This window comes from Belonocnema kinseyi, chromosome 9, assembly GCF_010883055.1.
Source record: "Belonocnema kinseyi isolate 2016_QV_RU_SX_M_011 chromosome 9, B_treatae_v1, whole genome shotgun sequence".
NCBI classification, from domain to species: domain Eukaryota; kingdom Metazoa; phylum Arthropoda; class Insecta; order Hymenoptera; family Cynipidae; genus Belonocnema; species Belonocnema kinseyi.
In genome coordinates, this window is record NC_046665.1 from 83,620,533 (window position 1) to 83,647,176 (window position 26,644).

General features: G+C 28.0%; 1 protein-coding gene across 4 annotated transcripts in view; it reads left to right on the forward strand.

Annotated features, from left to right (window-relative positions):
- Nucleotides 1-6,575: 6,575 nt before the first annotated feature.
- LOC117179886 (GTPase-activating protein skywalker) overlaps nt 6,576-26,644 on the forward strand; it is a 55,881-nt gene continuing 35,812 nt past the window's right edge. For 2 of the 4 annotated variants that reach the window (XM_033372075.1, XM_033372072.1), the window contains exons 1-3: nt 6,576-7,145; nt 16,729-17,182; nt 22,480-22,668. In XM_033372075.1, coding sequence (XP_033227966.1) covers nt 16,795-17,182; nt 22,480-22,668 — 577 coding nt within the window. In that variant the 5' untranslated portion in view covers nt 6,576-7,145; nt 16,729-16,794. The remainder of the gene's footprint in view (nt 7,146-16,728; nt 17,183-22,479; nt 22,669-26,644) is intronic. The other 2 variants (XM_033372073.1, XM_033372074.1) reach the window with 2 other exon arrangements.

Sequence of the window (26,644 nt, forward strand, 5' to 3'; positions counted from 1 at the left end):
TAAGAAATAACATTTGCACAGTCGTTGCAAATCAACACATAAGTATTCACACACGTAACCTATCATTATTTTTGGAGAATTTTCAGAGATTTCTACCGAGAAGAAAAGAAACTTTGAACGTCGATATAGCCGACATCACGTGACTAAGTTCGTTCATGAAATTTTTGTGTAGAATGATTTTCATTTTTTTTTTAACTAAAAATAAAAGTTAAATTTCAAATCGGAAACATAGCAACACCAGAAATGTGATCAAATTTACTCTTCGGAGTTTTCCAACCAACTTCTATAATTTTTGACGTTGAATCGATCAGCTGATAACTATTGTTGACAGTGAACTAACCGGCGGGGCTCAGCGTCGGACTCGCCTTGTCTTTCGCCCCCGGGCGAAATTTTATTTTGATATATATACATTTTTTTGATATATATATATACAAACGTTCCTTAGTCCTTTCGATATAACTTCCTAAATCATGAACACGATATCTCAATACGTGTAGACCGAAAAAAATCTCTCCGCTAGAAATCGCTAAACATGCTCCAAAAATAATGATAGGTTACGTGTATGCAGATACTTATTTGTTGATATGCAACGAATGTGCAAATTGTATTGCTTACATTAATTTTTTTAAGGTTTCGAAGATTTAGTCCAAAATTGGTGTCAGTGCTCAATATACTAGGCAGTCTGATAAGTCCCTGAAAAATGAAACACGGAGACGTTTTTTTGGCCAAAGTCGGTTTTATTTTTCAACATACTCTCCTTTTAGGTCGATACAGTAAGTCCAACGATTTGCTAACTTTTTGATACCGTCCGAAAAGTACTCGATCAGAAGGTCTCCAAAATACGTCTCAGTTTCAGCTATGAGCTCCTCATTTAAGTAAAAACGCTTACCGGTGAGCCATCTCTTCAGGTTAGGGAACAAGTAATAGTCGCTGGGGGCCAGGTCTGGTAAATACGGTGGCTGAGGAACCAATTCGAAGCCGATTCCATGCAATTTTGCTTGTGCAACTAAGCATGAATGAACAGGCGCACTGTCGTGATGATAAAGCGGTTTTTTTGTCTTCAAATGCGGTCGTTTTTCGGCGATTTTGATTTTCAATCGGTCCAATAATGATGAATAGTATGCTCCGGTTATGGTTTCACCTTTTTCAAGATAGTCCACGAATGTTATGCCATGTGCATCCCTAAATACGGAGGCCATAACCTTTCCGACCCATTGTTGCGTTTTTGGACGCTTCGGAGCACTTTGGCCCGGTGGAACCCACTGTTTTGCCTGTTGCGTTGACTCAGGAGTGTAGTAGTGGATCCAGGTTTTATCCATGGTTATGAATCGGCGCAAAAACTCGGTCGGCTTGCGCGAAAATAATGCCAAATTCTGCTGGGAAGTTGTCACACGAATTCGTTTTTGATCCACTGTGAGCAAACGCGGCACACATCGCGCGCAGAGCTTCTTCATGCCCAAAACTGAATGCACGATATTGCCCACACGTTCCAATGATATGCCTACAGCATTAGCTACCTCTCTCGATTTCATTTTGGGATCATTCAATATCATATCATGGATTTTTTCGACATTTTCTGGTGTAGTGACCTCTTTTGGGCGCCCAGATCGTTCAGAATCAACTGTGCTCGTACGGCCACAACGAAACTCGGTAAACCACTTATGAATCATTCCAACCGACGGTGCAGAGTCCGGGTAATACTTATCCAGCTTGGCCTTGGTCTCGGATATCGTTTTCTTGCGAAGATAGTAGTGTTTGATCAAAACTCGAAACTCAGATTTTTCCATATTAAAAGAAACTTGGAGGTTAGTCGCTTCTCAGTGCTGTAACTTGTAAATGCGTAAACATAAATGGCTGAAGTTTTAATAGGCTTATTTGAAGAATCAAGCTCGACGAAAATGGTTCACATTAGTGAATACTAATGCAATCTTTTAGAATTTTCAGGTACTTATCAGGCATCGATTTATAAATAAACTTTCTTTAAAACTATAAACATATTGATGTATACAAACGTTCTTTAGTGCTTTTTATTTAATCTGTCAAATTTTAAACACGATATTTCAATCCGTGTGGACACAGTGAACACTAAAAAAAAGCTCATACCCGGGGACTAGTTTGGTCACGTGGCCAAGAAGAGCATGCCCTTAGGGTACTATATTAAATTGGAACATGCAAGTTACCATTTTGGCTCCCCGCCAAATTCAAAATTGTTAACTTGATATCGAATGATATAAATACATTTACATGATATAGATTATTTATTTAAAATTATACTGAAGCATTTTTATCAAAACATAAATTATAACAAAAATTACCAAATTTGCCAAAAAATAGTTCTTGCAAAAATTATGATTGTAAACGAAATTTCACTCAGTTTACAAATAGGCGTGCGCTAAAATTATAATTAAATGATTTATTTCATATTATACATTTTTTTATTTGCGTGGGTTAACGTGCGTCGCTCTGTAGAAAAACGGGTTCCTAACCTCACTTTCTTCTGGATCTCATTTCTCTTTAACATATCAAAAAATGCTCAGAGGCAATTTAATTATGTATAACCATTTTCTTCAAACCCCATATATTTGAATTATATTGCTATAGTCATAAATATGAGTTATTACTTCGCATAATCTTGAATTTGTATTCGGTTTTCATTTGTCTCGCCTACAATTTATTATCCACTCTGAGAGTCTTTCTCTTCGTCCTAGTGGAAAACGGTAAAGTTTAAATCCAGCCTCGCTTCTATTTTTATAAAATGGAGCACTGCAGCAGACTATTTTTCTAATATTCTGAACTTAATTTTAATTAAATTATACGACATACTTATCACACCGTTTCCCGTGAACTGTCACGAACCAAAATGGCGGTTGCATATTCCTGTCTAAATTAGTACCTACGGGTGTGCTCCTCAGCTTCCCACTGTACTACCACTGTCTTCTGAAGGCCACGATGTAGCGCTGTCTTATGCTCTGACAGCCGCGGCGTAGTACTTTTTGGGGGTACCTTTTTACGGAGCCTTGATTTGAATTAATCGTGGAATTAATATTTTTCATAGGATTCATTTCTAGCTGCTTTGTTGGTTTATGGCAAATAAATTCATCAGTTTATACTGTTTATTCAGTCTATTTATCAAATTTGTTTGTTATTATCCCTAAAAAAAGAGTCCGGGGACGTCCGTTACAATATTTTATAGTATCTCCGAATGCAGTTTTTAAATATTTTCATTTTTGTGGAAAAAGGGGCGAGGGAACTGAACCCGATTTACCACACGACGAAGTATCACATGTCCTTAATAACTAATCTCCCTAATAATTTATAATGTTCGTAACATGAGTGTTGTTTCTATTCTGTATTAAACTCTCTTGCAAAGAGAAGTATGATTTGAAAATCGCGCCAACTCAAGCCAATACAAATTCTTAAAAGTTCAACTAGTTCCGGTACAGTGGCACGTACCAGAATTAAAGTACCCAGTTTTTCAAGTTTCCCTTGAGGATCTCTATAGGTATTTCCAGAGATCATGAACAGGCAGTTGGGACACGTTTCCCCATCCAATGGTTGCCGCTGTACAAGAACTGGAATAATTTATGATGTTGGTGAAATGTATATTATAAAAAAAATATTTTATCAGAAGTGTATTTGGATATTCTTTTTCATTTTTCAAAATCTATTAAAATAAATATTAATTGGTTGCAAACAAAAATTGTCGATTTTATTATTTAATTAGATTTTAAAAAATTAAAACAAATATTCAAATACACTTATCGTAAAAAGATTGTTTTTCAATTTATTAAAAGAAATAAAGTTTCTTCCAATGCAGTTGAATATTTCAGCATGACGTCACGGTCATGATTTAAGTCATTTTTAAGTACCAAGATTTATCCAAATCGAGCCGTTTTTTGTATTTTCCTCTGCGATTTTAAATTTTCAAATTTTGACTTTAGATTCGGATTCAGCGAACCCAAAAACCCAAGATTTATACAAATTGAGCCTTTTTTGTATTTCCGTTCACCATATAGTTTCCGCCATTTTAAATTTTCGAATTTTGACTTTCAGCGACTCCAAAACCCGTAAGTACCAAGATTTATCTAAATCAAGCCGTTTTTTGTATTTTCATCCGCCATATTGGATCTGCCATTTTGAATTCCTGAATTTTGACTTCATATTTGGCTTCAGCGAGCCCAAAAACCGCAGGATACAAATTTTCAGGATAACAAATATTCCTGATATTTTTGGCACTTTTTGCCGAATTCTCTCTGCCAACGAAGGGGTTCAGTCATAACAATTATTTAAAAGAACGTCGGTCACTATAGTAGATATAGAGGCATATTTTATTCAATTGCACAGTTTTTACACCGCAAAGCAAGTAAAAGCATGCAAAAAGTTGGAGGCTTATAAATTTTATGAAGCTGATTTTGTGGTGACAATGAAGTGCAGGCAGTTCAATGGTAGTCTTCGGCTTCTTAGTGAGGTTAGGGTAACAATGCAGTGTTTTCAGTTTTAAATTAGTGTCTTTAGTTATATTCGTTTCAATGAACACGATAACAATGCAGTGGTTTCAGTTTTAAATTAGTTTCTTTAGTTATATTCGTTTCAATTAACATGATCAAAATCTATTGTTGATGTAAAATGCGTTGGCAGTTTAGTGAGATTTTGAGGTTAGGAGCAGTCTCTGGCCAGAGCGATCTGTTCGCAGAAATAAAAAATTCAAGCGATATCATTAAAAAGTCGTGAGATTTAATTCTTCTTTCCCACATTAATGTGAATTAGGGTACCTTTGTTTTGAATTAATTGGGGAATTAATATTTTTCATAAGATTCATTTCTAGCTGCTTTTTTGGTTTATGGAAAGTTTGATTGGTTGATAACCTAGATACGAACTCGATGTGTCAAATGAATTCATCAGTTTATTCAAATTCGACCTCCGTGAATAGGTACCCTAAGTGGTATTTTTACAAAAATCTATTAGAAATTTGATTTTTAATGGCAAATTACGAAAACGTACAACTCGAAAAACTTGACGAAAATTGAAGTTTTTTCTTAATGTATTTTGTTGAAAATTTTTCCTTTTTAGTAGAAAATTAATCTTTTTGGTGAGAGCAAGTTAAAGATTTTTGAAATTGGTATTTTGTAGCTTTTTTTATATTAGGAATAATATTGATTTAGCGTCGTTTTTTGAGTCATATATTTTCGTAATTTGCCATAGAAAAATATAATTTTTTAAAAATATTTATGACAGTATCACTTATTTACATTAAAGTTGGAAAGAAGAATGCAGTTTTACAACTTTTTAATGATATCCCTTCAGTTTTTTAATTCTGCGAGCAGATTGCTCTTGCCAGAGACTTCTTCTAACCTCAAAATATAAATAAACTACCATCGCATTTTACATCAACAATGGAATTTGATAACATAATTTGAAACAAATGTCATGCTTCGCGGGAATATTATTTAATGTTAATATTCATACTCATAGAAAATAATAAATTTAAAACTAAAAATGCTTGTTACACTAAGCTCACTCAGAAGCAGAAAAGTACCATTGAGATTGAATAAAATATAAAACTATATCCACTATAGTGACCGAGGACACTGAATTCACATTTTTAATAAAATCTATTTCTATAAGGGCATACCGATCAAAGTTTTCCATTCTTTTTGATATATCAGGTCTTGTCACCCCCCGACAATTTCCCCAAATATTCTCTCTGTATTTCAAAAAAACAATGTTTAAAAACTCCTGCAGCTCATGCACGCAATGTACGGGCAATGTTATTCTCTCAGAGGTCGGTCGGGGCATGTCACGTCACACCTGAGAATGTTCTATTAGGTATTATCACTGCAACCACCAGCTAACGGCACTTCGTTGATTGCTGAGAAAAAAACAAAGGACTAAATGCATGCGACTCAGTCCATTTTTGCCTATTTTGCTAATATCTTCGTAAAATATAATTTTTCCTATAGAATTGTATTTAAAAATATATTTTTTTAGTTACTATTTAATGAAATAATAAAATGATAATTATTATTAATTACAAAGATATTACAGAAATAAAGCTTTATTCCAAGCATTCGGTCCATTGTTTTCCCCTCAGGGCCAAAGCTTTCAATGAAGTGAAGTTAGCTGATGGTTCAAGTGAAAAAATCTAATCACTTATTGCTGCGTACATGTATATTGCGCATTTATACTATCGCTCCGACCGACATCGATAACCTAACCTACCATGATGTTGACGTCGCACTAAAATTTAGCCCTCGGCATGTAGACATTTTGGTTTTCCCCACCAAACTTAAAAGACTAATGATCCGAAAAATTTGAAAAACATCAAAATAATTGTCAATTTCAAGTCGACTTTACAGATTTTCAAATAGGTTTAATAGATAAGTGTCTAGGAAAAATGAAGAAAAATCCTTTGTTTCTCGACTCTCTTTCTCCTTTGTTATCGCTAATGTCACTGCGTAATAACGTGAATAAATAAAAAATCAATATTAATTTTTAAATCACGCCACAAATTTCGCTAACATCGGAAATAATTGAATGATACAATAATTTTGTGATAAAAACACCGCAAAAGAATTCATATACTTTTTAGGAATAGTCTCGGTTGACACGTCCCTGGATTTCGAAGAGCGAATTCTCAATCCCCATCCCCAGTTTTGCTACCTAAACCTAGTATCCTAGGTAGACACAAGAAGTCGGGTTGAGTCGTGTCAACTTTGAAAAAATTGGGAAAAAAGTGGATTAAAAGATCAAACAGGCGGATTCTATTTGTGTTCTATGGAAAGGATCGTCGAGTGTTGCGAGTCGCGATTCGTTTCAATAATATAAACAAGTAATCAGGAAAAGGGGTGAATAGATTTAAATAGACTTTCGTTGACTCTAGTTGACTGCACCTCTGGAGGCGCCAGCTCGATTATTATTTTATTTTAAAATCTCCTTACATCCCGAAAGCCCCGAAATCAGTGGAATTAGGCACGTCGTCGACGTCGTGCCTCTGTCAATTGGTGTTTCCGTGTGTGCCCGAGTGATACAGAGGATATCCGAACTGTGGCACTCTTCAGCTATTGCGAACAAAGTTCGAACTTGGATCACTGGGATGTCCGGAGATCTGCTTCTGCTGTAATCTAGAGCCTGTTTTTCATCTTGCGGTAAGTTCCCAAGTATCCCTTTCCCCCGCTTTTCCCGGAATTCTCGGTAAAACCGTCGAACGTTCGCGGGCGTCTAAATATCGACCACGGAAAAGCATATAGCAAGTCCCCGTCGGAACGTCGTTGCGCTTTTGCGACCTTTTTATCTCCTCAACTTGGGAAATCAGTGTCGGCAATTTTTTAATTACAAATTTAACCGTCCGGGGAAGAAAATTCAGGGCGGGACGAATATCGGCGATATTGAATTTTTCGATATAACAGTATTGAATATGTCAGTGACAGGAGCAATAATCCCAATTTGCGGGAAAATCTTGAAAAAATGTCACTTTTCGAGGTGAGAAGACTTAGGCGGTGTAATTATTAATCATCTCGTGACTAGATCCTTAAAACCTATTTTATTAATTTTATTGCCTTTAATTTACTACCATTCAGATTGTTTACTTATTTAGCATTTTCTATATAATTTTTTTCTTATAGAAAATTGCATTAATTTAATTGATTTAAATAAATTAGATTCTATTTATTTATTTTTTCGAGACAATTGGTTAATTTGTAAAACCGTGCATAAAAAATCAATAAAATTTTCAAGTCTTCTGCTTCACCTGATAAATGACTAGTCAAATAGTCTGCTCTCTGCGTAACAATCAGACTTAATGAATAATAATTGCCCATGGACTAACTAATCGTTTGTTGAGTAAGGCTAGAAAATCTTGTCTCAACAGGAAAAAAACGTAATCTGAGTTTGCCTCTTTTTATTAAGTGTTATGTTGTTTCTAGAAAAAATTTGGGTAATTAATTTACTGTCCAATTAATATTTAAAGATCTACCACGATTAATCGCGTGTTACGCGCGCGCGTAGTTCTCCGATTTGATGGGAAATAATGTTTAATACAAAAAACAAATTTTTAATAATTATTTATTTTTTATGTTTCTTTGTTTATTATTTTAATATTAAATAAATTTATTTTTCCTAAACTCTTGATTAAAGATTTAAGATGTAAAATCAAAATTAAAAAAAAAGCTTATTTTCCACCATATAGTGGAATTAAAAAATAAAAGAATTCTGAACGAAAAATATAATCTTTTAATTTGCAATCAAACAAGTTAAATTTATCGAAAAAATAAAAATTGTCCATTTTTTTTCAAAGAAATATTTGAATTTTTTACCACATTGTTGAGTTTATAAACCAAAGTCGAATTTTCTACAAAAATGTTGATTTTGTATCCCTGAATTATGAATTTTCAAGAAACAAGTTCATATATTGTTAAATTGTTAAATTTTCCACCAAAAAAACGATTTTTGTTTACAAAATAATTGAATTTTCTATCGAAGAAGAATCATTTTTGTATACTTTTAAACACCAAAAGATACTTTTTAACAAAAGAGTAAAGTTTCAATCAAGACAGATGTCTTTTCTATCAAACAAGATTAATTCAAAAGGAGGAATTTTCTATTCAAAAAGACGAATGTTCAACAAAGCCCCCCCCTCCCCCAAAGAATTTTCTATAAATCTAGAAACCAATTACATTTTCAACACTTAAATATGTATTTTAAATTTAAAAAAAAATTTAATCAAACTTTTGGATGGTTTACCAAATTTTTCAAGTTTCAAACCAAAAAGACGATTTTTCTGCAAAAAACTTTGATTTTCAAGCCAAAAATATTTATTTCTAACAAAAAAGTTCATTCTTAACAAAATAGTTGAATCTCCAACCAAAATAGTTTGATTTTTACCCGAAAACAAAAACTAATTTTCTATCAATCTAAAAAACAAATAACATTTGAATTTTTTAATAAAAAATATGAATTTTTAACAAAAACTTTATTTTTTAACCGAATAGTTAAATTTTCAACGCAAAAAGATAAAGCCTCAATAAAATAGTTGAATTTGCGTACAAATAGTATGATTGTCAACGAAATAGTTCAATTTTCAACCAAGTAGTCCAATTTTCTACCAAAATAGTTCAATTTTCAAAAAGATTAATTTTCTGTTAAAATATACTGATACTAAAATGATGAATCCGCAACAAAAAAATGAATTTGTAACCAAATATTTCAACCTTCAATCAAGTATCGTTTAATTTTTAACCAAATAATATAAATTCTCAATTAAAAACGTAATAGTTCATATGTCAACTGAAAAAGATTTTAATTCTGAATCAAAAAGTGTTGAATTAATTTAAAAAATACGAATTTTCCACAAAATAGTTGAATCCTCAACCAAAACACAAGCATTTTCAACTAAACAGTTGCATATTTAACCACAAGAGATTTAAAAAAGACGAATTTTTAAACGAAAAAGATTTTTCAGTGATGAAAGAAAAAATAATTCCAACCAAATTATAGTTTGAGGGGAAAATCCTTTTTAAACAAAAAAATTTGCAATTAGTATTTTTCAAGTTTCTTTGCTTATTTTATTCATGGTTATATAAATATAATTTTTCTAAATTATTGAGAACATTCAGGGAAAAAATTGAAAAATTCACATATGTCAAATCCAAATTTCAACAAAAAAGTTGATTTTTACCATACAGTTGAATTTCAACCATAAAAGATGAATTCTGAAAAAAAGAAATATGTAAACATGAAAAATGTAGTATATTTTAATTTGTCCACAAAGACGAATTGTCATCAAAATAGTTGAGAATCCTCAACCTAAACAGATTAATTTTCTACCAAACAGTTGAATTTTCATCCAAGAGTATTAATTTTTTGCAAAAAAAAGGATTTTCGAAAAAATAGTTATATTTTCAACCGAAGATATGAATTTTGAACTAAAAAATCTGTTGAACTAAAAGCCGTTGTTGAAAATCGGGTTTCGGGAAAGATTTAAAATAGAATTTTCAATTTTTCACAAAAATGGAAACCTGCTTTCGAGATGTGGCGAAGCAAAATAAGAATAACAAATTTTGTATGCAAAATAATTATTCTGTTCCAAGAAAATCACAATTTTATATGACGTCTTCGCACCGAGATGGACGATTATTCAGTAAAAGGACTCTAAAAAGAACTTTTTGTCAGAAAGCGATAATTATTTCAAAAAATATTTTAAAGCGGAAAAAATAATACACAACTCTAATATTTTGAGCTACAATTTTTAATAATATTTTAATTACATTTTTTCTATTACTGTATTATAAAATGTGAATTTAATTAAATCTTTTTATCACAACTTTTATTTGATTTTTTAAAGAATTTTGTATGCAATAAACCCATTTTCGAAAAAATGTTGGCCATTCAGTTCTGTACAGACGCCTTTCAAATAACTTTTTGTTTTAAATATTTTAAGTGTTATTCGATAAATAATTTTAAAAAATATAGAATTATCTGCAATTTTTCCAGAAATCTAAAACAAAATTTCTTAATCTCTTGAAAAAAAAATTTAGAAAAATCTTTTGAAACAGTTCACAGTATTCCTAAACATTTTAAATACTCCAAACTTAAAAAAAAATCTTTAAATCTTCCAGCTATTTTTCCGATATATTTTTAAATTTCCAAAACACAAGATAAATCTTTGAAAATAAAACCGAAACTATTTCTAATTTTTTCCAAAATCTTATTGTTGGCACCTGTAATTTTTGGTGCATGTTTCATTTTCATCATCTCTTTGAAAGTGTGAGAAAGTTGACAAATAAGAATGAGATATATATTTGGAAATTTTGATTGAACAATTTGAACAATTGTTGCCTTTATTCTGAAAGAATCATTTATAATTAAAATTTTCTCTTTTAGAAATGAATTTTTCGAATTTAAATTTCACATTTGGAAAACGTCATTTACCAAATTCTATAAAATGTAAAAGAACAAACTAAAAACAGCCACTAAAAGTCATATTCACGCAACCAAACAAATTTTCGACAACAATATGTCTTATTTTTCCGAGATATTTGGTAACATCCCTGTTTTTGGTATGAAAATGCATTTTTCAATTACCTTTGTTCATTTCTAGAAGCGTGTACGCGTAATATTGATTTTCCCATCACAGAGTGCTCACTGGACTGGAAAACCGGGACTTTTTTGAGATTAATAAAAACAGAGCGTGAATTTATTGTTTGATTGGGAATTTTTTGAGTCTGCAGTAAAAAATACTATTTCATCCATTTAAATTCTACTTGATATGTTTTAAAATGAACATCCCTTGATTTGCAGATATTTATAAATTTGAAATTACCATATTAATTAATAATCTTGTAAATAAAATCCAGCGATTACCTCTTACGCTAGTTACTCAGATTGGTGAATAATTATCTGTATTGGTGAATAAAAGCTGTACAGGCATGTACAGCTATGTATGAATAATTAGTACTCAGAGATCTCGTCAATGACAAAAATAATCAATCGAGACTATTTCTTCCACAGAGTAATGCTTGATAGAACACAGATTGTGCAATTTGGTCACAAAAATAAATAATCTTTTCAATTTCCAGTCCCCATAAATCTGATATTTATTTTTCCTTGTGCAATCTGTGATCATTCCTTTCGAAAGATGCTGAAGGGAGAAAGATTATTATAAAATTGTACCATAATGTGAAAAATATTGCTGTAATGCAGTGTATACATGTACAGTATCATGTGATTTGGAAAAGTGCCATGTTCAGTATCAACTAAAGACTAAAGCTAAAGACTTGAGTGTACACAGGTTCTCTTGGTTCTCTTGGCTTGCAAACTATTATTTAAATTTTCACAGAGAGCGAACAAATAATAATGAAACGTAAACCCTTTGCTTCGCAATCATGTGCTCACTATTTTCTCAGAATTGTCATCTACCCGATTTTCTTAAATTCTAATAAACAAAATACATTTTCCCAATTTTATTGTATCTAGAAATATTGTTTATAACATAGATAAAAATATTTATCAAAAGTTTTTTATAAGTGTAGAACTATTAATGTAATTAAACACAATATTTTTATTGTTTCTACTTTAAAAAGCTATCAATACAAAATTTCGTTCATTTGAACATTCAGAAATTCAAGCACATACATTTGTCTGCCAGTGCCAAAAGTGGTTTTGAACTTTTTTGCTAATTCCCTAGAATAATATGTCATCTCAACGAGTTACAAAATGCCGGAAAATAAATAATAAAATAAGAAGAATATAAAACAAAATACATCAATTACTAAGCAAATAGTAGTTGAATTTTCAACCAAGAAGGTTAATTTTCTGTTAGAAAAGACGAATTTTTAACAAAATACATTTTCAACCGAATAGTTTAATTTTCCACCAAGAAGATTAACTTTTTATGAAAAAGTCTAATTTTCAACAAATTACATCATTTTTCAACTAAATAGTTTGAACAGTGGATATGAAGTCAGTCTAAATCTTGTTTGATTCATTTTTTTGTTTATACTTTTTCGTTTCTAAAATCTATTAACCAAGTAGTTAAATTTGTTAACTAAAAAGATCTATGGAGTAGTTAAGTTTATATAAGATACTTAATTTTTAATGAGTTTGTTGATTTTTCAAGAAATAAAGAAGAATTTTCTGCAAAATAGTTGAATTTTCAAACCAAGATTATGGATTTTCAACAAAAAAGTTCATTTTCAACAAATTGTTTAAATTTTCAGTTTAAAAAAGATGAATTTTCAACAAAAAATGTAATAGTTGACATTTTAACAAAAATTTAGATTAATTTAAAATAAAAAAGAGCTGTATTTAACGTTCAAAACCAAATTTTCAAAAAAATGAATTCTAAACTAAAACATATTAATTATAAACCAAACATTTGCATTTTTAACCAGAAAAGTTTATTTTCTACCAAAAAATACGAATTTTCAACTAAATAGTTAAATTTTCTAGCGAATGGTTGAACTTTTGAGCCGACAGTGGAGTTTTAAATGCAAAAATGATATTTTACCAAAAAGATAAATTTTCACCAAAATATACGAATTTCCATCAAAATATATAAATTTTTAACCAAGTCAAAAGGTTTGAAATCTCTTAGGGCGATTTAAAAGATTTCAAGTTATTTTAAAGATATTAAAATATTTTAAGTGATTTAAAAAAATTTGAAAGGATTTTAAATATTTCAGGGAAATTTAAACGATTTCAAGAAATTTTAAATTGATTTAAATAATTTAAAGAAATTTCAAAGGATTTGAACATCTTTATGTTTTTTTAAAGAATAAAAGGCATTTTAAAGAGATTAAACAAGATGCAAGGATTTTAAGGAATTAAAGGGATTAAAAAAGAGTTGAATTTTCTAGAATTTCGGAAGTTATGGAACGATTTAGCAGGTCTTATAAGGTTTTCTCATATCTAAAAAAATTCTGAGGGTTTTATAATATTTCTCAGAATTCAAGATATTTTAATTAACTTTTCAAATTTCAAAGAATTTAATCACAAAAAGTGATTCATTTCGTAGGGTTTCAAATATTTAAAGAAATTTTTTAATATTGGTTTTAATTCATTTGAATTGATTTGGAATTCAGCGTGAATTCCCATTGATTTATTCTGAATTCTTTTGAATTATTTTGAATTCTTCGGGATTCTCTTGATTTTTTTAATTCACTTGTATTCTACCGAAGTCAATGCATTTTTATATTTATTTTATCATTGTTTTCAGCTCATGTGTGTTTTTTATTCACCTTAAGTTTTTATGAATTTCATCGAATTCTTCTAATTTCCCTTAAATTCCTCTGAATTCATTTGAATCTCTCTGAAATCAATGTAAGTTTGAATTTTTTTTCAATTCCTTTGAATTTAATTTGTATTGTTTTAAAGTCTTAAGAATCAGATTCTTTTGAAATATTTTAAATTCAGAAGAACATAATTCACGATATTAATATACGTTTAATGTCCAAAAAAATGAAAAAATGCCAGATTTAGTCACTTTTTGGATTTGAAAACTTTCGGACTTTTTCAAGTTAATTAGGTTACAGCAACTCTAAAGAGTGATAAATAAAAAATTTGTAAATAAAAATTAGGCCTTTTTTATTCCATTTATAAAAAATTCTATATTACAAATGTTACGAGATTATAATTTTGGTCTTTAAATGTTAATGGTTAAGGACAATACAAAATTAGTCAGGGAAAAGTCAGGAAATTAAAAAATTGAATTTTTACGGCCATTCTGTTTTATATTGCGGATGGTAAACATTTTAAGCTGATGAATTTGAAGATATAATTTTCAATAGTGTATATACTCCCGCATTAGTCTTTACCGAGATATATTTACACCATCGAGTGGTTTAAATGGTTCTTCGGGCGATAATTTTTATCTTGTGCAACAAGTGCATACTATCATTCTTTCTGTATTTTGCATACAGTACATGTATTTTTATATAGAATATAAATAATAATCGAACCCAAAAATAAGTATGCTTCATTTAAAAATGTATCGCAGAAACAAGTAATTGAATTTGGGGAAAAAAAGATTTCGTATTGTTTGTAGGATTGTCAAAATTTTAATTTAAGTATATCAAGATCTGTCGATTGTTTCAATTGTTTACAAAGCATGACAACTTTGGTACTCCTGCTCCCTGCTGAAAAAGTTTGATAGGATTGGATACAAATAATTAAGACTTTTCAATCCGTTTTCTGTATCCGCCATTTTAGGAATTTCCTTTACATTTCTATCAACCGCTTTTAATGGAAAGTCTATCACAATGAATAATCATTTTTATCAGAATTATCCCACAGTGTTCCGCTAAAATCAAACGTTTGCATAGAATTGCTATTTATTTCTAGCAAAGCGAAGTGGATCAGTCTCCCAATAATTTCTATACATTTCTATACGTTGGTTAATACAAATTCAATTCAATCCTATCAAATATGTTGTCCCAAATTCCTAAACACTTTGAAACGCCAACTCAAGACTATATACCAAATTCTATCCGTCATGAAATTTTATACATTTAGATGAGCATTTCCCCATTGAAACTCCACTAAATCCTATGTCTCGAAATCTCGAAAATATATATCAAATTCTGTCGGTTGCGAAATCTCATACTTTTTTGTCAACAATATTTTTATAGAAACTATCAAATCTTATACAGGGCCGATATGTATCAAATTCTATTCTCCAGAACCTGGAAAATTTCTATCGAATTTCATTCATCGAGAAATATTATTCAATGAGAAAATGTGTATATATACACATTCTTTCCTATAGGAAAGAATAAGATTTGTCGACAGATACAATTTGATAGAAATTTCCGAGATTATGATGCGTAGGATTTGATGCAAGTCTGGAGAGGATAAGATTTTATAGAATTTCACGGAGAAGATGATAGAAATGTGAAGGATTCTAGAACATAAGATTTGAGACAAGATTGACGGGGTTAAGAATTGATAGTTGTTCAATGAAATTCTTTTGGTAGAAAAGTACAAGATTTCTGTACGAATAAAATTTGATAGAAATTCCAGCATTTCGAGATATAGGATTTGATACAAGATTTGTGCCGATAAGATTCATAGAGTTTGAATGAAAAACTGTTGGTAGAAAAGAATAAGATTTCTCTTTAGATAGAATTTGACAGGAACATCCAAGATTCTGGATCATATTATTTAATATACAAGAGTGTCTAGTACTGATAAGATTTTATGGAGTTTCAATGAGAAACTGTTTATGGTATGGTATGTAATTTCTCGATGGATTCAATTTGACAGAAATTGCCGAGTTCCTGACACGTAGGATTTGATAAAAGTCTGGAGTGGATAAGATTTGATAGAATTTCAACGAGAAGCTGTTGAAAAAGAAGATGAGTTGGATATAACCTTCCAAGATTCTAGAACATATAATTTAATACAAGTCCTGACGTGTCAATAAGATTTGAAACCATTTTAATAATAAACTATTGATATAAAAATATAAGATCTCTCGATGAATAGAATTCGATAGAAATGTTCGATGATAATTAATATTTGATATAAGTTATGTATGGATAAGATAAGATAGAGGTTTAATGAGAATCTGTTGATATAGAAGGATAAGACTTCTCGATGAATAGAATTTGAAACAAATTTCCGAAACTTTTCGAAGTAGGATTTGATACAAAAATTTCGGGATTCAGAAACATAGGATTTGATACAAGTCTCCAAAACATCGAATTTTAAACAGGTCTTGCACTATTTAGATTTGATAGAAATTTAATATATGCGTAGAATATATGCAGATAACCCCCACTAATTTTTTGCTGGAATGAGATTATCCCCCTTTTTAATTTACGACGATCCCAAGTGTGCGAGAATATGGTTTTACGTCTGGACACACTGGATAGCATATTATTATTATCGCTGCACGTTTTATTTTTCTCATAGCTAATGTTACAAATCTCTCTCCTTTCCTGCAAGAGAGCGTGCTAAAAGGCCAATGTCTCTTCGATTGTTTACAACATGTACCAGTAACAGACTTGATTATATTTCCCATATGTTGAATACTCATTGCCAGTCATCTCTCTAATGCAAATATTGTTCCCATTTTGTTGTTTTGTCCAATCATTCACAAAAGCTACCTTCAAATAAAAAGAAGCGTAATCCAGATAACAAGTCGAAAAAAATTGACGACCTTGACTCTGAATTTATAAATTGATAAGATGCCTGATTTTCAAATTAGATATTATTTTTGGATCCTAATTGCAGATGAAAATCTCAAGTTCGAAGGAAGTAACGTGAAGGACTCAAGGATTCCAAGGGGACACGACATGGATGCGACATAGTGTTTTTGCCATGTTGGTCACGCAGTCTCCTTCCCCCATGGACAATCTACCGAATATGTTGTCGGTACTTGAGGAGGAAACCAACGTGGACATCGACGAGGTATTCCCTCCGCACGTGGACACATCAAACATAATCATCCAACCCGAGTCCCCCTCAAGCAAGAAACAAACGCTCAAACCCTTTAACGAGGTAAACGCCCTGCTGCAAGCTGGCAGGAAGCGGGAAGTGAAGCTCATCCTGAGGGAGAATGCTTGGCCACTCAATAACGGTATCAGGGCGCAGCTCTGGCCTGCACTCTGCAACCAACATGCTCACGGGAAGAGCATGTTGGATGGATTCTACTGGGATATGGTGAGCCAAGTTTTAGGAACGACAGGTTAGTTTATCCCATTTTTCCAAAAAAATAATTCGTCTATTTCGTTTCTCTATGTCTTAACTCCGAACAGTCTAACCTTCGGAATTATGTTTGAATTAATACTCCTCCTAATAATAGGTGACTTGTGATATGATAAAGCAATAAGGTGTACTTTTCAGTCATTCTTGAGAAAAACGGATTTAAATGAATCCACATACGTCACATGGACCGCGATGCTAGATTGTTTCAAGTCCTGGTTTCATCAGGCGGTAGGGCTTTGAGTTTGTAACCGGAAAGTCTGGGTTCGATTCCTCCTGTCTGCATTTTTTGCCAATTTTTATTTTTATTTATTTTTTTATTGCAATTGAAGCTTCTTCGATGAAAATAACATTGGATCTTTGCAATTTCTATTGGAAATGTAATTTAAAAAATAATTTTAAATAGACGTGGTTATTTACATCGCATCAATCTAAATCTCAAAAGTGTACTTTTCCAAATATAACTCTAGAGCTTTTACACAAGAATAAGATAAATTAAATTATTGTCTGAAAAACTATTTTGAAAAATTCGAAATAAATACTTGAGGAGGTAAAATTTTTTTTAAGGAAATCTGGGAAAATTTTAAGTTGAGATTTAAGTAAGTAAGAGATTTAAAAACAAACAATTCTTAAGATTCCTAGGAAAATTTCAGGTGATTTTTTACTTCAAAAAGAAAAGTTGATTTTATAATATTTCAAATGATTTCCTAACATTTTGAAACAATATGTCGAAGACTTTAAAGCCTAATTTAAAATTTTTTAAAGATAATTTTTTGTTTTAAAAAAACCGTAATCAAAATGTAGATTTTTGAACATTTTGTGAAGAGATTTCGAAGCTTTTTAACATTTTTCGAAGTGTCTCAGGAGAATACAAAAACTGTTTTTAAGATTCATTGGGAAATCTCAAAAGACTTTTTTATATCGAATTAAAAAACCAAATTGAAAAATATTTAGAAACATTTTAAATAATTTCCTAAAATGTTGAAAAGGGATGTAAAGGTTCAATTTTGCAACATTACAACATTTATGAAAAAATTCAAATAAGTTTAATAGATATTTAGTAGTTTTTAAAAGATTTAAAAATAATTTAAAACTTGTCACGATTTCAAAAAAATGTCAAAAAATGTAGATTTCGACAAATTTAGCTTTTTAAAAATGGTGAAGGTTTTTAAAAGAATGAAAAAAAATCTCTTCGATTCCTAAGAAAATCTGAAATGCATATTTAAAAATAATTTTTATCGTTTCAAAAGATTTGCAAAATTGTCGAAGAAGAATCTGCAAAATCTTAAGGCAGTTTTTTTTAACGTAGCAGAATTTTATTTTTTTATTTTAGGAAAGAATCGAATCATTTCAATTGATATTTAGAATGTTTAGAGGTCCTGAAAACATTAATAAAATGAATTTTCTTCACATTCATGGAAATCTTTTTAATGATTTTGTATTTTGAAGAATTAATTGTAAGAGAAAATTGAACAAAATTTCCAAACATTTCGAATGATTTCCGAAAAGTTCGAAAAAATGTGTAGAAGATTTTAAAGCAAAATGTTTAAGTTTTTCAAGAATAACATTTTTTTTTAATCGAGTAAACTTAATATATATTTAGAAGATTTGAAAAGATTCCGAAATAATTTTAAGTTTAAAAATATTTTTAAAAAATGTCCAACAAAATGTAGATTCTTAAAAAATAAAAAAAATTGTCTATATTTTTATGGGAAAATATTTCAAAAATTTCTAAATATGTGGAAAAATATGGAAGATTTAAGGAATTTTTATTTATATTTTGAATGATTAAAAAAATTAAAAATAATCGAACTCAGTTTAAAATTTCTAAAAATATAGAAGGTTTAAAGGAAATTTTTGTTTTGAATGACCTAAAAAAATTTTAAGACTAATCGGATTGAGTAAAAAATATCTTAAAACTTGAAAATATTTCCGAAAGATGTTAAAATATTTTTAAATTTCTTTTAAACTTCTAAAAGTTCTAATTATCTTCTAAACTAACTCAAATTTTTCGTAATATTTGGTAAAGGGCTATAAAATAAAAAAATTATAGATTCTTTTTCGACACATGAAATCTTCAAAAATCTTCTTCAATTTTCTCATCAATCTTAGAAAAAATTATATTTATATCTCTCTGTTTATATAACTTTAAAAATAAACTGATACTACTTATTTTTTTGTTCTTAAATCTCAAAATATAATTTTAGCTCGAATTTTGATGATCAAAAACTTTTAACAAATAAATTTATTCAAATTTTGTATTTTGTTGTAAAAATTATTTTTTCGGACCAATCAAAAAACTATACATGCGTGCGTTTCGCGCGATTGATGATGCTAGTCATAAAAAAAAAAGAATAACTCATTTTCATTTTTCTTCATTCAACTGAATATTTATTATTATTTTGGTTATTATTATTATTTTCATATTAGATAAAAAGAATATGTATAAAAATAGTATAATAAGAATAAATATTCAAACATAAATAAAAAGTAAAATAAAATTATAGAAAAATAGAATATAAATAAAATAAATTTTGTATCATTATAATAATATTTCTATTTTGAAATAAGAGCAATGAGTCGTGTGTTTTTTAACAAAACATTGCATTAAGCATTAAAATTTTTCAAGGTTGCCGCGACGCTGACTTTCTTGAAATATTTGTTTGAGAAGTGTAAAAGGCTGGAAAAACCAATATTTTCATGTGAAAAAAATAATGGAAATTAATATATTGACTTGACTTAATTTAATTGAATAATAAATTACAATAAAATAATATTTTATTGTAAAAAATTTTCAAACTCTAAATTCTACTGCCGGATCTAACTAGGGTCCATTTAAGTGCATTTTTTTAAAGCCGTTTTTCTCGAGAATCAATGAAAAACGCATCTTATTACTTTGGCATATTTCAAGTTTTTTAAATATGTAGCTTTGTATTACTGGGTTTAACTATTTAGTTCAAAATTAATCTTTTTGTTGGAAATTAATTTTTTAACTGAAAACTTAACTATTCTATTTTTGGTTGAAAATTTATATTTTATAGTTGAAAGTTCAAGTATTTGGTAGAAAAATCATGAATTTTATTGATCAAAATTAATCTTGTGGGTTAATAATTCACCTTTTTGCTTGGAAATTCAAGTTTGTTTGAATTTTTTTTCTGTTGACTGCAAAATATTTAATATTATATTTAATAATATTAACTTTTTGGTTGAAAAGTTCACTATTTCATGGAAAATGTAACTAATCCATTTGAATATTCCATCAATTTAATTAAAAATTAATCTCTTTGATTGAAAATTAATTTTTTAAACTAAAAATTTAACTACTCAATTTTTGGTTGAAAATTCAACTATTTCTGTTAAGTTTTATCACTTCAGTTAAAAAATTTATCAATTTGTTTGAAAGATCCTGTATTATTATTCTTTTTTGTTCGAAATTCATCTTTTTTAGTTGAAAACTCAACTACGGTTGGAAATCCATGTATTTTGTTGTAAATTAATACTTTTTGTAGAAAATGCATTTTTTGGGTTGAAAATTAAACTATGCCAGTTAAAGATTCATCAACTATGCCAGTTAAAGATGCATTATTTTAGTTGAAAATTCATCACTTCGGTTGAAAATGTACTTTTTTTTGTTGAAAAAAATTTTATTACACTGAAAATTTAAATAATTGTATCGTTATATTAGTATTTTAAGCCTTGAAAGTTGAACTACTTTATTGTAAATTTTATTTTTGAACTGCAAGTTTGAATACTTAATTTTTGGTTGCAAATTAATAACTTTTAGTTTAGTATTCAACTATATATACTATATAGCGCTCAAATTCAACTATTAGGTTGAAAATTCGTTTTCTTTTTTATGAAAATAATTATTTTTAAACTGGAAATATAAGTAATCTAATCTGTTTAAATTGTTCTTTTTTATTTGAAATTTTAACTATTTGGTTCAAAATGCATTTATTTTGTTAAATATTCTTTTTTCTTGCAGGAAAAATTATATATATATTTTTTTAAATTAAAATATTCAATTATTTTTACTTTTTCTTTTTTTAATTATTTTAAAATTCATAGACTTTAGGAAGAAATTACAGAAATTGTTAATTACGTTTTTATTATTATTGATTTATTTATTATACAATTATTCAATTCCTCTATTAAATATTAAAAAATTTCATATTAAAAGACAACATAGTCAGTTTTTTTAAAAATAATTTTAGACGTGAATATGTAGCAATTTAGAATTAAAAATCTTAACATTGCACAACTTCAAAAATTGGAATCAATTAGATCAGATCAAATTGAAAAAATTAATAATAATTCTAATTGAAGGTTTGAAGTTAAAAAATTAAAAATTTAGTTTAAAATAAAAAAAAAGGAAAAATTAAACTGTCTGAAATGGATACATCAGTAATTTAACAATTTCGGTAATTTTAAATGATTACAATTTTTGAGTTCCCAATTTTTCATTTTTAATGTTTTCCATTCAAAATTACTATTTATTTTAAAAGTTTTTATAGAATTAAAAAGTTTCTAATCTTTAATGATTTAATTTTGAACGTGTTTAATTAATAATAATACAATTACAATTCCTTTGAATTTTAAATAACTTTATTTCTAAAATTCGAATCTTAAAATATTCATTTTTTAACGTTTTGATATTCAAATTTCAAATTAAAGTTGTTTAATTTTTAGCGCTTCGACATATAAATTTTACAGTTCAACTCATTTTTCTAATTACATTGTTCAAAATTGTTCTATATCTATATTTTTTATCCTAGACGCTTGCATTTCAAAATCACTAATTATTCATTATTGTTTCAAAATTTGTTATAACATAATATTTAACAATTGGATTATTAATAGATTTTTAAATTGTTTATATGATTCAAAGTCAATAGATTTTTTTCAAAAAGGTCTTCTGATGGTCATCGATTTCCACAATTGCTCATAGTTTTTTTTTTTTTTTAGAAAAGTACATTTTTTAAACTGAAAATTGAACTTATTCCAGTGAAATTTTTTTCAGTTTGATTTGAAAATTCATCGTTTGGTTCACAATTTATCTTTTTTATTAAAAATGAATTTCGTTGTTGAAAATTCAACTATTGCAGTTGAAGATTGGTCGTTTTGGTTGAAAACTCATTTTTTTGACTTAAAATTAAACTATTCCAGTTAAATATTAATTATTTTAGGTTTCCCGAATCGCCACTCTGCAATTATATTGTATGTTTTGTTAAACTTGCAAGATATTTTATTTTATTTTTAATTTTTTTTTTTTCATTACAGAGCTGCCAGAAATGTCTATTATGCTGCCACCGTTCGTGGATAGCACGCATTGTCTTTCCTATAACTTGACTAGAAAAGGCAGAAGTGTGGCGGACAGAATCGTTTCTGTACTTGGATATGCTTGTCCTGATATTACTTATAGTCCATCTCTTTACCCCATCACTGCACTTCTTTTACACTTCATGCCAGGTCAGTAGTAGTACAAATTTATATATACAGACTTCACAATCTTTCTCCTATTTTTCCTTTTTTTTTTAATTCAAGGATCACAGTCTTTCCCCTGCGTTTCCCCATTTTCAAATTTTTCTTTTCCCTATTCTCGAGAAACTTTTCCCTTTTGCCCTTTTGTTTGTTGCGTAATATTTTTATATTATGTTTAAAAACATAATAGACGTTTTCTATATATAAAAAGAAGTTTTTTTTAAAGATGAATTAAATCAGGGTGGCCGTTGAACCGAAAAACAGGGAAATGACCGAGAATTTTATGGGACCGGGAAAAGCCGGGAAATGACAGTAAATTTATTTCTTATTTATTTATATTTTATTTTATTTATTTTTTTATTTTTTTATTGCTTATTTATTTCTTGTTCGGGAATTTTACGAATTTTCAGAAGAAAAATCGGCCCAAGTTCGAGTTCAACAGTTTTTTAAATAATTAAAGTGCAGTCTTAAAGATTTAAACAATTAAAAATTAAAAGCATTTGAAGTTGAATTTTTTTGATAAAAAACAGTTTTATTTTATCAACTGTAAATATAAATAAATACATTTTTTTAAATTGAGCTCTACTTTGAATATAAAAATCTGAATAATAATTAATTTGATAAAACGATTCTAGATCCGTTCAAAATTTGAGAATTTCCAGATTTTAATTGTTTTAATTCGAAAATCTTAATAAGAATTGATATTAATATATCATTTATTCCGATAATTTTATTTTTAAATACAAATTTTAATGATTTATCAATAAAATATATTTAATTAAAAATTTTAGGTCTTCCCTAATATTCTTTTTTATATCAAATTCAATAAATAAATTTATTAGCACGTATATTATTTCTATTAATTTGTTTAGCCATTAAAAATATTAACGTGCATTTGAAACTTTTGAAACTATTTTCTACTTAAAAATAACTCCATAATAATATCGTCGTAATTAAAGATTTTTATTAAATTTAAAGTATTGTTTAAGTCTAAATTATTCAATTGTTAACCTATTTAATTTGATATTTTTTAATTTAGAAAAAGAATAAGTATTTAATATTTAGAAATATTTCATTGTTTTTTCAAGACGAGTAAATTGAAACCAAGTATTTAAAAGAAAACAATTTTAATTGTTTTATTTAAGAAATGTTTAGTTTGCTAGTGAAATTGACAAATCTGGACATATAAATAACAATTGAACACTATAATATAATTCATAATTATATATAATAATTTTTCAAATTCAAAAATTATTTTCAATTTTCCTAAAAATCTGAAAAAAATAATTTATTCTTTTGAAGTGCTTCACAAGTCTTAAAAAGGTTCTAAATTTTTTGTTTGAAATCTGCAAAAATCGACTGTTTTTAATTCGGCTGTCGGTATTTGCACCAAAATTTGGGTACGAATAGCCAAATTATCCGAAGTCATTTCAATTAATAAATTTAATTGAAATCTTTTTAAAACTTCTAAATATCTCTTAAAACCACTTCTAGATTTTTCAAGATTTTGAATTTAAGAACTGTTAAGTTTCAAACAAAAATTATTTTTAGAATAGAGTTCGATTTTTTAAGTTTCATTGACCGTGAAAAATGTTTGTGAACCGGGAAAGGATCGTGAATTTTTTACTTCTGTCAAAACGGCCACTCTGTAAATAAATAAAACAATATTTTGATGTAATACTGAATGCTTTTTCAAAAAATTTTTATTCATCCAAATATTGAAGTTACTAATTAATGTTAGTACTAATGGAAATTCTCCAATTTAAAGCTGGTTTTCAATGCTGTAAAGAATACAAAATAATATTAATAATAATAATACAATAGAAAAATTAAAGATAACTATTTATTTGTTAGAAGTTTCTGAACACTTAAATTCGAGCTGAAATTAAATTATAAATATTGAGAGCAAGAAAATAAGTACAATTAGTTTGTTTTTAAAATATAAATATAATTTTTATAAGATTCTTGGTAAAATGAAAAAAAGGTTTTTGAATATTTCAGATGTGTCAAAAAAAAATCTAGAAGATTTTCAAGAAATTGTTCTTATTTTCTAGAATTTTATAAAATATTGGGAAAAATTCAAATCTTTTTAAAAGATATTTATGACTTTTAGAAGTTTGGAAGAAATTAAGATCAATTTTCCGAAATTTTCCAAGTTTTTAAATATTTCTCATATATTTAAAACACTTAACTGACTAGAGTTTTGATTTAAAATTTCGAAAAATCATTCAAAATAATACCAAATTGAAACATTTCGCTCTAAAATCTTCAGCGCTCTTTTTCGAAATTTGAGGAAATCGTTTTGCAGACCTTGGAAACCTTATAAACTTAAAAAATTATTCAAATTTTTTCTGATTGTTTTTATTGAATTTTGCAAAATTAAATAGAATTTCCTTAAAATCTTTCAGATTCTTCTTTGATAATTTCAGAAATCTCTTGAAATTTTTTGAAATCTTTGAAAATAATCTCTTAAAATAAATTTTTAAAAATAAAAAATCATTTTGATTTTTCGTAGGAACCTAAACCTTTTTTTTCATTTTTCGTAAAATCTGACAAAATTCTTTTTAAAAATCTTTACATGTTTGAATTATTTTTTAATCCTTTTAAAACTTCTGAATATCTCTTAAAATCACTTAATTGTTTTCTAAAAGCATGTAGTACGTCACAATTGCAAAATTTTGCTTCAAAATCTTTTTAAGAATTGTAGGAAATAATTTAAAAAATTTTTTAAATTCTTTTTCATCTTTCCCATGAATCTTAAGGACATTTTTTTCATTCTCTTGAAACTGCAATATTCAGTTTACCCACAAATCTTTTAAATCTGGAAATATAAAAAAATGGTCTAAATCTTCCATATTCTTTTTCCACGCATTTTGAAATCTTCCAAATGAAAAATTATTCTTTTAAAATAAAACTCTTCAAATAAAACTTTTAAATTAAAATCGGATTTGGTCGAATTATCAATTGCTACATTTTTCGTTCAGAATTAATATTTTTTGGAATAAAAATTGAATTACTTGATTCAAGGTTAAACTCTTTTGCCAAGAAATAGTTTTTTTTTGTTGAAGATTCATAACTTTAATTAAAAAATCTCCTATTTGTTAAAAATTCTTTATGTGTTTGAATGAAAATTATGTTTTCATTGAAAATCAAACTATTCCAGTTGAAACTTCAAGTATTTTCTTAATTTTTTTTTAAATTAATTTTTTTAAACTAAAAATGTAAGTATTTCAGTTAAAATATTCCATCATTTTATTCAAAATTCATCTCTTTGGTTGAACGTCTTTTTTATATAAATTAATCTTCGCGGCTGAAAATGAATTTTTTTAAATTGAACTATTTCATTGCAAATTTTATTATTTTGTTGAAAACTAAACTATTTTGTTATAGTCATTTTTTGCTTGAAATTTTCACAGTTTCGTAGAAAATTTAACTGTTTGGTAAAATATTGACTTTTCTGTTAAAAATTAATGTTTTCTGATCGAAAATTCAAGTGTTTTAAAAAAAAAAATCCTTTTAGGCTTGAATATTGAACATTTCTATATAAACTTACATATGAAAATTCGACTATTTGGTTAAGAATATAATTTTTTTTTAATTTATATTTTTTATTTAAAAATTCAACTGCTTTGTGGAAATGTTGTTTTCTCGCTTGAAATTTCCAGTTTCGTAGAAAATTCAACAATTTGGTTGAAAATTCAACTGTTTGGTTAAAAATTAACTTTCGTGTTGAAAATGTATATTATCGGGTTGAAAAATGCAGCTGTTTTGTGGAAAAGTTGTCTTTTTGGCTTTGAAATTGAACAATTTTATAGAAACTTCAACTATTTTGTTGAAAATTAACTTTTGTGTTGAAAATTCGTATATTGGGTTTGAAAGTTCAACTATTTTGTTCAAAATTAAGATTTTTATTTTAAAAAAACGTCAGCTTTTTTTAAAGTTGATATGTTTGGTTGTAAATACA